General features: G+C 40.2%; 1 protein-coding gene across 39 annotated transcripts in view; it reads right to left on the reverse strand.

The window, feature by feature from the left end:
• The window catches only part of NRXN3 (neurexin 3), a 1699208-nt gene that overhangs the window by 1223781 nt on the left and 458898 nt on the right, over positions 1-16529 (reverse strand). For 23 of the 39 annotated variants that reach the window (XM_032287217.1, XM_032287215.1, XM_032287186.1 and 20 more), the window contains 3 exons: positions 6277-6578; positions 2409-2432; positions 379-540 (listed from right to left, as the gene is read on the reverse strand). In XM_032287217.1, coding sequence (XP_032143108.1) covers positions 379-540; positions 2409-2432; positions 6277-6578 — 488 coding nt within the window. The remainder of the gene's footprint in view (positions 1-378; positions 541-2408; positions 2433-6276; positions 6579-16529) is intronic. The other 16 variants (XM_032287218.1, XM_032287216.1, XM_032287189.1 and 13 more) reach the window with 1 other exon arrangement.

The raw sequence follows: 16529 nt of genomic DNA on the forward strand, positions 1-16529 counted from the left end.
GTTTTTCTTCCCTGCCACCATCTAAGGTGTGACTTGCTCCTCCTTGCCTTCCACGATGATTGAGAGGCCTCCCCAGCTACATGGAACTATGAGTCCATTAAACCTCTTTTCTTTATAAATTACCCAGTCTTGGGTATGTCTTTATCAGCAGCATGAAAACAGACTTACTGCAGTACTAAAATGACAAACACAAAGTCATGCAACCAGCTTAAGTGAGAATCAAAACATAGAAAACCTACTTCCAAGTCCAAGGTTGTTTCTGCTGTAATCTATCACCTCATAGATTTGAGGACATACACAGTCATTGACTTAGACATGTCACCTGTTCATAAACAAAACAATCACATGGTGCATTAAATAGAGTTGTGTGAACTTTACCTCTTTAAGGCAGCCCATGAAGTTGTTGCTGACGGGGGAGCCAGGCAAGTCAGCGGTACTGGGGCTTCCTCCCACATAGAAGAAGTCGTCCGAGCCCAGCATGGTGTAGTCCTCTTGAGTGTAGCCCGTCGTGGTAAGAATGCCATCCACAGAGATTGTCACCTGGTGGAGGGACATAGGGACAAAAGAAATCCCAACAATGACCATATGGTCCTATCATAACCCAGTGGCTTCCCCTACTTGTGGCATCACTTTCATTAAGATTTTCATGAGGTATACTTTCTAATTTGGTTGGATTTTTGTATGTGCAGCCAAGTTCCATTTTCTGGTCTGCCTCCCTGAGTCTCAAGCCTTCAGCGTTCCCCTGCGGACTCATGGAAGACTTTGTTAGAATTGCCAAGCTGGGCACCTTGTTCTACCCATTGCAATCTTTACACAGTCAGGCTAGAAAATGGAACCATCCTCAGACGATAGCACTTGTCTCAGTTCATTGCTAAAATGATTGTTTATTTTTTACATGATTGTTATTCATGGTGGTCGTGAAAAACAGCAAAGAAGACATTTGATGATGAAGTTTGTTAGGGGTTGGTCTTTGGTTGTTGATGGTTTTATGTTTCCTTTTTTCTTTTCTTTTCTTTTTTCTTTTCTTTTATCTTTATTTACTTTTTTTTTTCGTTTTGTCTCACACCACGCTGACAAACATGCATTCAGGAAGGGAAGGAGAAGGGTCTTGATTCTGATATGGTCATGGATGATGCATGCCATGGACTTCCCCAGGATAACAACCCTTCCCCTCCCTGGGCTGCCATCACCACCTCCAAGAGAAAAAATGACCCAAACCAAAAAGCCAACTCTAACAACAACAACAAAAAACAATGATGAGGAATAATAACCAAAACAATGAAAATAACATTGCCCGTAGAAAAGAAATAGCACCCTTTTACCAAACATCCATGAAAGGAGCAGAGGGCAGAAAGAAACGATGGGGCCTCAAAGCATGCACACAACATACACCAATATACCCATGCAGAAATTATCTGGAACCAAGAGAGAAGGCGGAAGAAAAACGAAACTGGGAAAGGAGGGGAAAAATTGGGGAAAGAATCAAAATCCACTCCACACTTACATGCATTGAATAAACTAAAAAACAAGATGGAAATGAAAAAAAAAATCCAAAACTAAAAGGTACTCTTTTCTCTGCCTGCCACCTCCCTTACTAAATAAAAGAAAAGAAAAGAAAAGAAAAAGTCCAAACCCAACCCCAAAATACATGACAGAGGAAAAGGAGAATGAAGAGTAGGGAAAAACAAAGGAGAAGAAGGTGAAATTGGGTCGATGGTTGGGAGGTTGTTAGTAATGAGGAGGAAAATGAGGAAACAAATTCTGATGTGGGTAGGAAAATTCACGAGACGGGAACATGCCATGCAGAGTTTGTATGGAGAACATAACTGGTGGATATCCTTTTGGCCACGGTAGGGGATTAAGGTAAAAGAAGGGCAAGAAAGAGTATAGGAAGTTGAGTACTTTCCTCCCCAGATCACCTGTGGCAGCCGTAGCCACACAAAAAGGGAAAGAGAAAAGGGACTAAGGAGTGGGAAGGAGAAAAAAGAAAAGAGGAAGAGAGGGGGAGGAAGGCACAGAGAGAAGAAAGTCCTCACCATAAATCTCTGTTGTCTCTAGTATGTAACTTGGAAGTTGCAAAATAAAAACAAAACAAAACAAATTTAGCTGAATGGAGGCACTTTAAAAAAAAACATATTTTTTTAGGGAAAAAAATTAAAAACTAGAGAAAAGGAAGCCTTCCCCACAAGATTCAACAAAATATCATTTTTAGGACAAGTGTATCCCCTTCCATTTTTTTTTTTAAGAAAAAGAAATTCTTGCATTTAATTCAACAAAAATTTTAAAAGAAGAAATCAGTCTAAAGAGGATAAAAGGGGGGGTTGGAGAGGAAAAGGGGGGCAACACACGGCAAACCCAAAAAAAGAGACAATAAGAATGATATCTACCAGACAATGTAGTTTGTTTACCATAGCGTGTCCGATGCCTGAGTGCTTTGCGGAGAAGGGGGAAGAAAGGAAATTAAAAATTGTGAACAGAACGATTGTTAATTAAAAAAACTAAAAACAAAGATGAGTCGTTAGGGTGTTAGTACATTAGTCGGTTAGTAAAATGACACATTGCATGAATGATCTTGTGTTAGTTTCTCAAAAAAAAGGCACCCGACACAGAAAAAAGAGAGTGGGGGGAAGACAATGAGACCAGGACTCTATGGAAAACCATGCCACCTGGGGCACAGCCAGAAAAGGAGCTGCAGTCTACGTGCCATTGCAGCTCCCAGCTTCTTCCAAATACCTCTCAGACCAGACCTCGCCCTTTAGAATTAGCACCATACTTACTTCCCAACGGCTCTTTTGAATGAATACCACCCACTCCCTTCCCACCCTCTAACACAAACAACATTCCACCTCTTCTGAAAGACTCCCAAAAGGTACCATCCACATGTAGATAAATGGATACAAAGAACTGAAATGCAAATATTTTGGGGATCATTTTTTCATATCTGACTCTGACTACAACATGGATAAATGATCATGACTTCCTCCCCAAAAGGAAAAAAACTTAAAACATTTACAGATTAAACCTAGCATAGAAAATCTGCATTACGTAGTGTACGCTAGGTTTCCATAGATAATTAAACATCTATGACCTACTTCATTTTTGTGGATTTGTGCAACCAGACAGGAACATTTTTCTTTCAGTTTAGAATTAATAGAATTCATCAAAAAAGTTAGAATCTTCCTTATTACTCAATAAAGTCATTAATTTGTTTACTTTTCCAGAATGCATTGGAATCGCTCTCCCCCAATTCCACTTGAACAATGCTTTTTGAGCTTTTATGTCACTTATTGTATGGATAGCCCAGAAGACTGGCAGGTTCAACATGATTAGAAAAGCCCTCTGGAGACCGGAAGACTGATAACCTCAGTTTTGTGTTCGTGGTTTAACAAAAGTTAACACATAGAGGTAAAGCAATGAAAGTTATGACCATGACCTTGGACTCAGGCAAGGTCAAGGACCAACTACCACCCCCCCGACCACATACAAGCACACAGATTCCTCACTACCTTGCTCCCTAATCCCAGTTACAGTTTGCAACAGATATAGATAGTCCACATTCCTTCCTTTAGCTGTAAGCCATAATAAAGTATCTGGCCTTGGTCCTGGCCTGGCTTAAAGGCAAAACCATGTATAGATAATCATGAAGGAAGAAATAAGAGTTCTGCTCCATTTGGTAATAAGTACTCCAGGAAACCCCAGGTAAACTTGACTCAGATGAATTTTTGCCAGAAAAGCCATTCAATTTTACCAAAAATATGAATAAGGCTGCTATAAGTTTGTTGTCAAATATTTATGGAGGTATTTACATTTTAATTGAAATAGGAATGTCCCACCATTCAAATGTATCCTAGGGAACTCAAAAAGATGTTATAAGTATTAATTTTAATGGGCAAAATAATAATCTTGTATTCTTCACACTAAAACAATTGCATTTGCAAAATCAACTTTACCTGTCAGAGATTTTCCTCTCTTTCAATAAGTTGTATTTGGAGGCAAAATTTAGTCAGAATTTCAATGAGGTTCAATGTTATATTCACTTTCTCAAAGAAGATTAATGCTCCTTCTGCCAAGAAATACCCCCAATACTGTAGGGCCCCTGTGCCCTTGCCTAGAACAGGGAATTGCACTTAGCTGCACCGTTGGCAACAGACAGATGCAGTCACCTTTGAAACAGAATGCTCTCAGCCTGTAGATGATGTGCACGTCACAGCACATCTATACCCAGACCATGGATGAGCTCGTAATCCTTCTGGAACATAAGGTGCTTTGCATATTTAGCCACCACACATGGCTGGGGAAGACTGTAATCACCATTTTGCAAATGGAGACTGTGGTGGAGAAAGGTCAAATGGCTTGCCCAGGGGGAGGGAGCGGGGTGGGCCTTAGAACGGGGGGTGGGGGGGGGGGGGGGGGGGGGGGGAACATCCAGGGTGGCTTTCTCTAGCTGCTCTGGCTAAAACAGCACAAACAATATTTTGAATTACAGTTTGGTTTATTCTCGCTCAATTTCAAGGGCTTAAGTGGGCCTGATACTATTTTAGAAAAGTGTTCTTGGTAGAAACAAAAGTGAGCCCTTCACAGGTGAATTGGAATCATTCCAAAATGGCAAGGAAGGGTGGTGGGAGAGAGTTAGAGAAACAAACTGGTGAGAACCGTGACCTGATTGTGATGTGAAGTACATGAAAAGTCTCTCCTCCACTGATTAACGCCTAAAGGGTGTTATTTTGTATCTGCCAATCAAACGAGCAAAAGGTTGCATTTCACTTTTAGGTCTAGTCTCTGCGGCTCACATGCAACAAGCCCTTATGTGTTAGCAAATGGATATTTGATTTGGGTTCTCTCGACAGTTGAAAAGTTCTCTCCTGGGTAAGTGCGGATGGGGAATGATGAAAGGAGATATTGGCAATAGGGTTCTTTGGCCTTGGAGGAAAAGCATAGAACGATGATTCAAAAATACCAAATTCACAGATATTAGGATGATTGGGGACGGTGAGTCTTGTCTCATTTGGCATCTTTACCTGAGATAAATTGTAATCTCCCAGCAGGATGGCTTTGTTGACATACCTAAGTGTGGAAATGTATTTCAAATGTGTGCCAGTCTACAACATTTGTTTAGCATTAGTAAGGAGTTATACTTTTATCAAACAGAAAACATATGCAAACACCTATCATTTCTTATGCTTTCACATTTAGGTTAGAAGGCATTAAGTCAATCATACTGCAGAAGAAAATTTGATAAGCGCTTTTTGATAAGCACTTCAGAAAGTGTAGTGTTTTCTGGTTATAAAGGATGGATGCCATCCAACTGGTTTAATGACAGATTCGCAAGGAGCAAAACCAAGTGAAAATGGCAACCTGGAAAAGGCAGTCTCAGCACAGACTTTGATTTTTATAGGAAATTTTTTTTTGACTGATGTGGGTTTTAGAGGTATTATTATTATTATCATTATTATTAGTCATGAAATTGAAAACAACTTTGCTTGGCTAAGGCTTTCTGAGAATGTTGTCACCTGACGGAGGTGCCTGCTTAGAATCGGCAAGCGATGGGAGTTCCCAAGCACGGACAGAACCAGGAAAGGCTGCTCCAAAGTTGACTTTTTTATTTGGGTCCTTCCACTCTCCAGGCCTCCCAGTCAACTGAAGAGTCTCGGAGGGAGAGACATGGGCAAGAGAGTAGGACCACCGCATCAAGGAACAGAGAAACAGAGGAATTCAGAAAGATCCCGGCTAATTAACTCCAAAGCTAGAGGTTAACATAACACAAGAAAAAAAAAAAAAAGTTGGAAATGGGTGGTAAATTAAAAGAGCAAAAGGAGGACTTTTTCCGGAAGGAATTAAAATTATGGCATCGTGGCAATGGCTAACTTAATTAAAAAGAAAAACATATATTCAAAGAATAAGGAAAATCTACCAAGCTGCAGAAACAAAATGCCGTGCCTAATTGAATTTAACAATAATACGATAAGATTAGAATGTAATTAAGAAAATGATAAAAGGAAAGCAGAATAAAAAGAATGAAAGTACTTATAACTTTTATTATCTACACAACTGAGTTTTTTTCTTAAATAACAAGCACAAAGGGAGTCTTAAAGTACGAGGAGAAACATATTTTAATAATTTTCCTTGTGAAATTGCAAAGACTGGGAGAAGGTTAGACTTTAACATCTCCATCCCTGAATCTCTACCCCTCGTCACCTCACCCATCACCTGCTTTTCAAACTTACTACCCAGGCACCTAGAGGAGCCTTCCAGGCGTTCTCTCCCCTCAGCCATTACCTGCCGCAGGTTGCGTGTCACTTTGACATCGTGCCAGGCGTTGTCGTTGAATTTTCCATTCACTGGCTCCACAATGGCCTCAAAGGCCCCGGACCCCAGGTTAATGACCAAGGAGACCGCGCCATCCTTCAGAGCCAGGTTGACATAGTCAGCCGACTTGCCCGTGTGCAGGATGAGGCCGTTACGCTGCCAGGTCTTAAAGGAGAGGGTGATTTCATCACTGCTGCTCTGGATCGGGTTCTGAGACAGGTCGTAGCACAGATACTCTGAGCCTCGGAAAGTGGCCACATTCTCCTCTCGAGCTATAGGAAAAGAAGAGACGAGAGCAGTCAACACTTGCCTGGCAAGAGTCAGATCTATGCAAATACCAAAGAGAGCCCACCACATGGACACTGCCGCCGTTCTTAGGCTGATACCAGCACAGCCCTCCCTTCGACTCTTCCACAAGTCGTATATTGAAACACCAGGGAAACTAGCAGCAGAGGCGACTGCAGAGAAATGACGTGTCCACACAAGTGGAGAAGACAAAACAAGATGGTGCAAAAGAGCTTGCTGCCTTTCCTTCAAATTTTCTCAAAGAAAGACCTATAGGGAGGTTTCATGCAAAATAATCAAGTGAGGCTTGGGCTGCTTTCGCTTCAGGAATTGCTTTTAAGTGCTTGTAGAAGAGCTGGTTTAGAACCGATAATTAACTGTTCTGACAAAGGACTCTTTAGCTCCAGGTACCTTTTATTGACCAATAACTAAAAATCAATTACCCAGAAAGATCTGGCTCTGATTTTCATCCATCAATAACTCAGCTAGCCCTGGTTTCTATGGTACAGTCCCAAGCCCCGTGGAACATGGCTGGGTTGTTGGAGGTTGGACCCAAGAAGGTGGTATAGCAGGTAAGGAGAGGGGAAGATAATGAAATTTGGTATGTTTTGATAAGACAGCAAGACCACTGTTAAACTCAAGACTGTCTGCTCTAGGGTCTCCTGTTTTACATGACCCTGGTTGGACTATCCATGGCCACAGAACTAGGGTTCCACGGGGCCAAGACGGCATTCTAGTGGAACCCATAGGATCTCTCAAGACCATATTTCAGAGCCTGGGACCCTGTAATTGCCCACCCAAAAAGCCTCAAGCCTGTTTTCAGGGCTTGGGCAGGCCTCTTCCCTGGATCCATCTTTCTAACGGTAAAGCATACATATTGCAATCGGAATAGCCATGGGGGACTATTTGCAGAGATGTGGACAGGGCTTGCCCATTAGGCTGGGGCAACCACATGCATTCATACCAGACCCTTCATGATATAGGACAGAGCCAAAGGTGGGAAGAGAAGGGAGTAGGCTAGGGGTTGGCTGGTTTCTCCCTGGGTGGCTACTTCCCAATGCCAGAACGCCAAGGAATCCAAAAATTCTAAATTTGAACCTGTCTTTCCAGGTAGATATAAAGGCATACTTGTCAAGGCAAGAGGATGAAATCTATTTTATTTAATTATTTGTTGATTCTATTTATAATTTCAACATACTGTACAGTGTTATGACCTTCCATTTGTCTTCTTGCCAGACAGCCTTACTTAGAATAGTCTACTTCATACCAGGGTTGGTCAAAAGCTGTAAAAAGCACTTCACTACTAAAAGCAAATGGCAATAATAGTTAAGATATGCAGTTTCCCTTTAAAAATTTGAGGCTACAAAATAAGGTTGAGAGAATTCTATTTTCCCCGCCGGAACTACACTCCAGCCTTATTAACCAAAGCCAAGTCTACTTCAACACACATCTCTATTAAACATCACAGCCCCAGGTACATTTCTTAAACAAAATAAATATTTTCTCATCCTGAGGTAAGAGCTGTCAAGGAGACACTTTTACAATGTGAAGAGACTACTACCCACTACATATTGTTAAATTAATCTTAGCATTACGAGATCATTAAAAAATCAACTTCAGCTTCATACTCCAGAGAGTTAAAGAAGAGATCAAGTTTCTCTTGTGTGTTTCAGAGCACCCTGGTATCTACCTGCATATCTCTGCTTGCACAGACACTGGTATAAGCAAAAAAGACCTGTTCACCTATAAAGTCACCTGCAAGTCACAGGGTAGCTTGCACATATGTAAGTAGTTAGCACATAACTCATGCTGTATGCATTTTAGCAAAAATAGCCCCCTAAAAGAAATAAAGCAGAAATTCAACACTATCTGCCTGTTTGAAGTAGATCTACCCAATCCTCTCGTGTTTGTTGCCACGATCTCGCCCCTCATTTCTGAAGAAATGTTTTGTTAAGATGCATTTGGACAAGCCCCTGCTCAGGAGACCTAGAGGTGACCCTGATCTAGAGTAGAAGGTCACAAAGCAAATGGAGTTATCACAACTAAGCTCTTTCTCTACAGACATGGATGTGCACAGAGCCAACTACTATGCATGTCCTTGGCACCACAGGTGGTATATTAATGGGTGTCTTCTATAAACATTTAAGTTATACCTTGTGTGCCCACTGAACTGAGATAAATGAGCAAGGAAAGTAGTGCCTATAAAGAGAAGCTTAAATTAATCATCCAGCACCCTTCAAAGGGGAAAAGTCTGACGCAGAACAGCAAGGCACCAGATATTATTTAATGTGCTACATGGTGCTTAATATTTTTTATATAATTAGAGCAAGGAGTCTGTCAAAATAATAAATTTTAGAGCTACAAGGGACTTTAGAGATTGCCTGATTTAATGCCCTTATTTTATTAAGGAAGAAATTGATGACTAGAAATAAGTGAGTTGCTCAAGACAACACAGTTAGTTTGTGGTGCTCTGGGCTTGGGCACGTCCGGGCTTTTCTCTAAATATCCATTATCTTTTCTTTGCCCATCACTCTGGATATTCCAGATGCTCCTACGTGACTTGTCAAAAGCCACAGATGATTCCATGGAGCTCTGCATTGACTGACAAACCATTCCAAATTTTGAATAAATTGAGCCAGAAACCAATTCCTCTCACCTTACATTAATCACTCATTCGCCAAAAGAAATGTTTTCCTTTCAGCCCCTAGATCTGTGTTTAAAGAAAAAAACACCTCTTTTATGTGGGAGGCCACAGAGGGAAAAATGGCATCAGTGTAAAGAAGAGAATATCACCATTAATAAATAAGAAATAAAACCAACTCGAGGAAGAAAAGGCCTATGCAAATCCCATGCATATTTATGCTAAGCTCCATGCAAATATACCAACGAAGACTTTACGTGGCCAAGTGCCTTCCTTTGCAAATATTTAACAGAAACTGCTGTAACAGTTCACAACCTTCCCAATCTTTTCATCCAACGAAGAATTTTCTGTTCACCTCTTCCTTGAGCCAGAGGAAGCTATGAAATCAGCATCACCCTGACTGCTGGGATATCTCCTCCATTGGTCAGCAAGCGACAGACAACTGAAAGCTTCCCTCCGAATCATATCCAACATAAGCAAACTTATATCATTTTCAAGTAATGGAATAATTTTCCCCTACATGTTGTGGAATGAGAGGCACTAGCAGTGCATAACCCAGTCTTTAAAAGAGCAAATCAAGGGCTAGAAAGGAGAAAAAATGAGGACCTTAAAGAAATCACTCTTCTGTATACTTGCACAACTGACATGATTTTTTCTCCTAAGAACCCCAATCTGTCTTGATTCCCTTCCAGTAGCTGAGACTCAGGCACTCTCTTATCACCTTGAAAACCATACTCAGTTTCCAGTCGGGGTACCTAAAAGGGGCAAAACTAGATAGTGACAAACATTCATTTCTAACCTTATTCAATCCTTTGAATCCTCCATTAGAAAAACAAATTAACACCCTGAATCTGTTTTTTATACTTGATGGAGGTTGAAGAGACAATGCAGTCACCTTGTATGTATTCAAGCTAAATAGGTGAAAATGAATGCAGGGATTATGTAACACAGTACACAACAGCTTAGCATAAAACTACAGCTTGGCAAGAGAGGAGGCACTGACGTGGCTAATGGACTGTTTAGATCCATTTAAATTATATCATCCCAAAGTTTACAATCAATTGCATAAGTGTAAAAATAAAAAGTGTTATTCTCACTGCATGAAAAGCAGAGCTCAACTCTGTATGACAACAAATCATTTATCCATTATTTGTAAGCGTACAATTGATTAAACACTAGATGCAATCTAGCTATGTATAACTGAAGATTCTAAATCAGTTTGTATAAGATATATAAAGTACTGATATTTCAAATGGCTGGTTAATCCAATACTGACATATACTTAGTATTAATATGCATTTACTTAATTCTGTTCTTCACTCCTCTCTGCCTAAAAGACACCCAACTTATAATTTATATAATAATAACTCTATTTCTCTGAGAAGTTCCAAAGCAGACTGAAATACTCAGTGCTATATTTTATTACTATGCAAGTATGGGGGAAATGCATGTAACTGTTTAATTAGGCCTGCCATATGGCTTGGTGTCTCAAAAACCCAAACTGGGCTTTGAGGGCAAAAAATTTGAACTTCTATAAGAGATGGGGAACCACTGCATAATGTTACTGAGAAGGATGGAAGGATTCAATCTATATTTTTAAGAGATTGCATAATCTTTAAAAATACATTTGAACTACTTTTTCAGGGGCTGCCTGGAACTGTTTCAGCCTAGATGCTAATATAGTTCCTGGATGTAGTGAGGTTTGCATTTCACTGGGCAAGAATGTAAGCAAAAGTTCCCAGCAGAATAACCTAGGAAAGGCAGAAACACCAGTGAGCCGGGGAACCCAGCAGGAAGCCAAAGTGAGGATACTTAAGATCCAAGTGCAATCATGGAACGCCAAAGACCAAAGGCAAAATTTGACAGAAAAAGACAAAGAATTAGTCAAAAAAGGGCTCAAAATGAAAACATGCCACGCATTGATAAAGAAGAATTCTAGGGCCATTTGCAAGCAGACATTTACATGCATCTAGATGTGTGGATTTCCAAATGCTTTCTTAATCATTATTTGTATTCTCTCAATGCTCTGTGAGGTCATTGTACTGTGATGACACCAATGTGAGGAAATGGAGACACACAGAGTTTACAGGGGTCATCTAAGGTACTATGGAGTGCCAGTTCCAAAACTGTAATGCTACGATTTTCATTCCACTGCTTTTGCTACTTCACCATACCACTACCTTGATAGGAACTCAGATTCCCAAAGCAGATGTCTAGCACCCTATATCTGATACTCTGCAGCTGCATGAAGTTCAAGTCAGAGGTAAAACAATAGCAGATAAGATCCCTGGGAGGCAGCAGGAAACCAAGCAGGGAAGGAGGGGAGTACATTGACTTTCTTTCCAAATTCTCAGCACCAAGTTGAAAAAAAGCCAATCTGAGAAGATAACACATTTTACATCCATCAGAGAACCTTAGATATGGGATTTTTAGATACTTAAAAGAGCCCATTAAAATGCTGACCCCTCTGAAGTGCCTGAAGCCAGTGGTCCTGTGAAGAACACCTGCTGAGCTCCAGAAAAGGAGTAGGAGCCAGCTTCCTGATGATGAACCTCGAGACACAGCAAAATCGTTCTCATTGTAGCATGCAGACTTTGTCCTTCAAACTGGCACAGCGGTGCAGTGCAATTCTTTAGACTGCATTCATGCAAAGATAACCTGGCTGCCCATCCTGGCCTGGCCCACCTGGAGGCACAAAAACACATGGGCTACTATTGCCTTCCCTGCTAGGCAAAGAGATGTGCTGTGGTCTTGCGGCCAGCCTGTGAACTCATTTACTCTCTGTGAAGACAAACTCAGCAGGGGCTATATTATGACTTCTCCACCAGTACAACTGCAATCAGAGGTTGGAGGTTCTCAAGTCGTGAACTCACAGATCACCCAATTCTGGCCAGTGCTTTCCAGGCAAAGAAGCCTCAACAAAAGAAGTAATGAGTCCAAGGCAGACAGGCACACAATGGCAGAAATAAACGTCTATGGAATAAGTTCACAACTGCACAATTCTACTCATTCCTGGGGCATGGAGGGTCTGCATATCCCCTCAGTGCTGAAAGGTACCTTGAGCTCAAACAGCAATTTGAGTATTTTGCTGGCAAAGAAACAAGCCAAGTATAGTTGGTTCCTCTATAGGTCTGTTTCCTTACTGTGCAACCAGCTAAGAATCCAATACAACGAACAGGAACATCTGCCTTTAGGAGGAGCCTCTTAGGAAGCTGTGAGCAGACATCCATATTATCTGTTGAACTATGAGATGATCATATTTGCAAAAATGAGGGGAAAGTAGAAATCCTTTTACTGGAATGAATTCTACTGTACACTTAGTGACATTTCCTGCTAGAATTTGGGGAGGAACAGAATGATTGAGTCAAAAGGCAGAAGAAATCACAAGTGACTGCGCTCTGGGTTCTCCCTGTCTCATTTCCCTTACAATGTATTTTAGGGCCAAAGAAAGCATTAAGAGAGATCAAACTGCAGAGCCATCCCCCAAGGACAAACAACAAATCCTTTACCTGCCACATCCCATCACACAGGTTTTTTAAAAGCAGAGTGTACCAGCAGACAGGAAATTGTGTCGCCATGAGCAATCCTGCACTACAAAAGAAAATACACAGGAAATCTGACCTCCTGAGGCCATTTCCAACCCTTATCCTCAGACTCTCTGTAGGAAAGATGCAGCAGAGAAATAAATGGACTTCTCCACACCGCCTGGGTCACTCACTAGCCTGCAGATGCTTCTTGAAAGTGATGAGAAGGAAAATAGTAAATCAACTTGTCACTTGGAAAATAAACAGCCAGCATCCTGGTGAGGGAAGCTGCCTCTGTCCACAAAAGAATGGCCTGGAGAACCACGCTTCACTGAAATCACTAGAAAGCTAATGGTATCCTAAAGACTGAATTGCTGTCCATTGCATTACAATAAAAGTTAAATTGATTCACTTAAGGAATATTCACAGGTGCCTACTATGCACCAGTTAATGTGTTCAGTGCTGAATGCACTTAAGTCACATGGCAACCTTGTAAGTATAAATAATTAGCTGATATTTTACAGAAAAAGAGAAATTGTAAAGCTTAAAAAAAAAAAAAAAAAAAAAAAAAAACACATGTTGAATGCCTGCTAAGTGCCAGGCCCTGACAATGAACTCATGTTAACAGGACATTCTGCCAGGTTGAACGGTAGACTTATGGCTTGAAATGTAATGATAAACGCTTTGAATCAGACAGACATGCATTTGACACCCAGCTCTGAAACTTACCTAAATCTATGGAACTGTAGCTTATTACTTAATTTCTCTCACCCTAATCTACAAAATGGGAATAACCACAGTACATATTTCATAGAGTTGCTGTGAGGCAGGAATACAAGAAAGTTCTTGGACCAGTTCCCAGCCACAGAAGTGTTAGCTATTATTGTTGCTGTTGAGAAGGCATGAACAAGCAAATAGCTGCCAGAGTTGCAAATGTCTTGTAGGTGATATCGGCATACAGAAGAGGAAGTAGTTGACCCTGGGCATTAGAGAAGGTTCCATATAGGAGGTCACACTTACAATGTGTCTTGAAGTGTGAGTAGGAGTTTACCTACAAAGGGAGGAGGGAAATGCTAATTAGAAGAAACAGCATATCCATTGGTGTGGTCATTAGAAGAGCACAGAGTATTTTGGAAAAGGTGAGAAGTTCAAGGTGGCTGGAGCAATGGACATATGTATAGGTTCAAGATGTAGACTGGAGCCTTCTCTGTAACATCCTTGAGCAGTGGGAATGGGGAATTAGCAGAGAAGAAATTCAGCTAATGAGTGGCACGATTATACTTGTATTGTACCAGGGGTCCAGTGGGTGGACAAATGGCTAGAAAGGGAAGAGAGAATCAGGAGACATTTCTAAGATGATAGGATGGATATTGCTAAAAAAATTAAAAATTAAAAACTAAAAAAATAAATACACAGCCTGAGCCAATTGTACTGCACATGCCTGTCTTCCCACTTACCATAATTTGTGTAATATACTGTACATTTTACTTTCCCTCAACTATCAAATCCATGTAAGCAAAACTGTAATTATGCTTCTTTCAGTATTTGTTTCATTTTAATTATGGGTCAATCAAACAAGCATTGAACACAAATTGCGCACTCTATCTTACAGAGGAGAATCCATTTCCCTGTCCCCATGACATGATAACATTTCCTCCCCATTCCCCAGAAGAGAATCGTTTTGGAGTAACGCTTTGACCATCTCTCCTTTATTCATTCTCCTGCGGTGATTCATCTACTTGGTGATATAGTAAGGGTCTGATACTCCAGTTCTACATCTCCTAATTGGAGAGTCACTATTCCCAGGTGACCTGCCTTTTACTCTCTTTCTACAAAGCTTGTGTGTTCTCCTTTAGGCAGTCCCACGCAGTAATCCTTATCGCAGTAGACTCTGCCCCTGTGGAAGAGGCCCTGCGGTTTTCTGGCTCTTCTACCTGTTGCTGAGTGGGTGAGTTTAATTCAAGGGAAAAATTACAAAGAAGCCCAATCTGGCTGCAATAAAAGCCACATCTTCTAACTCTACCAGCAACAGAACTGATATTTGGATCCTTGACACAATTATGATTTGACTCTTATGTCTATTACACAATCAGTTCAGAAATCAGAGGGAAATGTTACGGTCGTCACCTCAGCGCTTAACAAATATTGAAACAGGAACCAAAATAAAGGTTTCAGAAGAAACTCAGGATATCAAACTGGTCCTTGGGTTGGTTTCAGTATGACTGGAGAGGTAACAGACACATCTGGAGCCACGCGAGTTCAATGACAAAAAAAATATATCAATAATGTTAAAGCCAGCTCTAGGCCACAGTGTTTACCAAAAAGACATTTCTTGAAGTTACACAGAGTATACGAGTAATTAGGATGGTGAAGAACTTCTCACAATTGACTTCCTACAGGTGAGTTTCACATTGAATTTTGAAGTTTTTGAACACGAAAAAAATTGTAGAATATACACAGACCCACAGACTTACATATCCTGACACCTTTGGCCAAGACCAAAAAGAATCATCAAAAGTACTCAATAACTAAGGCAATTATACTGGAATACCAAATGCCATGTAGTCACACTACATTCTGTGGACTTCATGAGGACAAAATGTTAGGAGGGCCACAAAGCTGGAGAGGAAAAGTCTGCGTCCCTAGTAACACTGTATATTTTTTTATAATTTTGACATAAACAAAATTAATAATAATGAAAAATATCCACAATGAATCTAGAGCAGGAAGTAGATAATCTGAAATTTTTTTTATCAACAGTAGCATACATACCAACTCCAATTTCTACCAAAATTAGATGCTAATTCACACATACACGTTCAGCAAAGAATATAGAAGTCATGAAGGTTTACAGAATTTGAGAAAACTCATACATTTGGATATTTTGAAGCAATAAATATGAATTTTTTACCATATAAACTTTAAAATGTTTATTTCTATCAAATATCTCTTTGGTCCAAGATGAAGATGAGTAAAGAATTCTCTGTAACAATTATCCCCATATTATCAGAGGAAACCTTGGAAGATGATGTAATCTACTTCCTGCCTCAATAAAACTGTAATTAAATTATATTTTTGGTAAAACTATCTGCCTTTAAGTACCTAGGGAAAACAAGACAATCAGGTATTACGTGAAACTTCCTACAAATAGTTTAGGAGCCAAATGGATTCTGGTCCTAAAAGAGAAAAGTGGGATCCAGAGGTGGCACCAAGCTTTGCTTGGGTGATCAACGAGGAAATACAAAGTGTTAAAGAATTTTACTCAATGTGTCCTTCCTCAGGCCCAGAATATAGAGAATAGGAATATAAATGGTAAGGGGCTGATAAAATTGACGTCCACAAATTTATACACATATACACATACACACACATACCTACACAATGATCACTAATTATTAGATACTACAGCTCTATTCATATGTAAAAAGAATAAGAATTATGTCTACAGAAAATCTCCCCATCAACTTCAGGTAGCAGTTACTTTGGAGGAGGAAGAGAATAAATGGAACCAGGGAGGTATTCAAACATGATTAAGTCTTTATAAAAAGATATAAAGCAAAAAATACGGCAAAACATTAGGACTTGTTCAATCTGAGTGATGGCGAAAGCAATGTTTGTAATATCCTCTGCTATAGGTTCTGTACGTTTTATGTTTGAAATACTTCATCCTTTTTTGAAAAGTTAATTCTCTGCTGCTGATGAAACATCTAACCTCCCAATACATCTCGAATGATTCTTTGGTTATTTGATTTACGGCTGTCAACTTTTTAGCC

This window comes from Sapajus apella, unplaced genomic scaffold, assembly GCF_009761245.1.
Source record: "Sapajus apella isolate SASKATOON/1434 unplaced genomic scaffold, GSC_monkey_1.0 scaffold20, whole genome shotgun sequence".
NCBI lineage: Eukaryota > Metazoa > Chordata > Mammalia > Primates > Cebidae > Sapajus > Sapajus apella.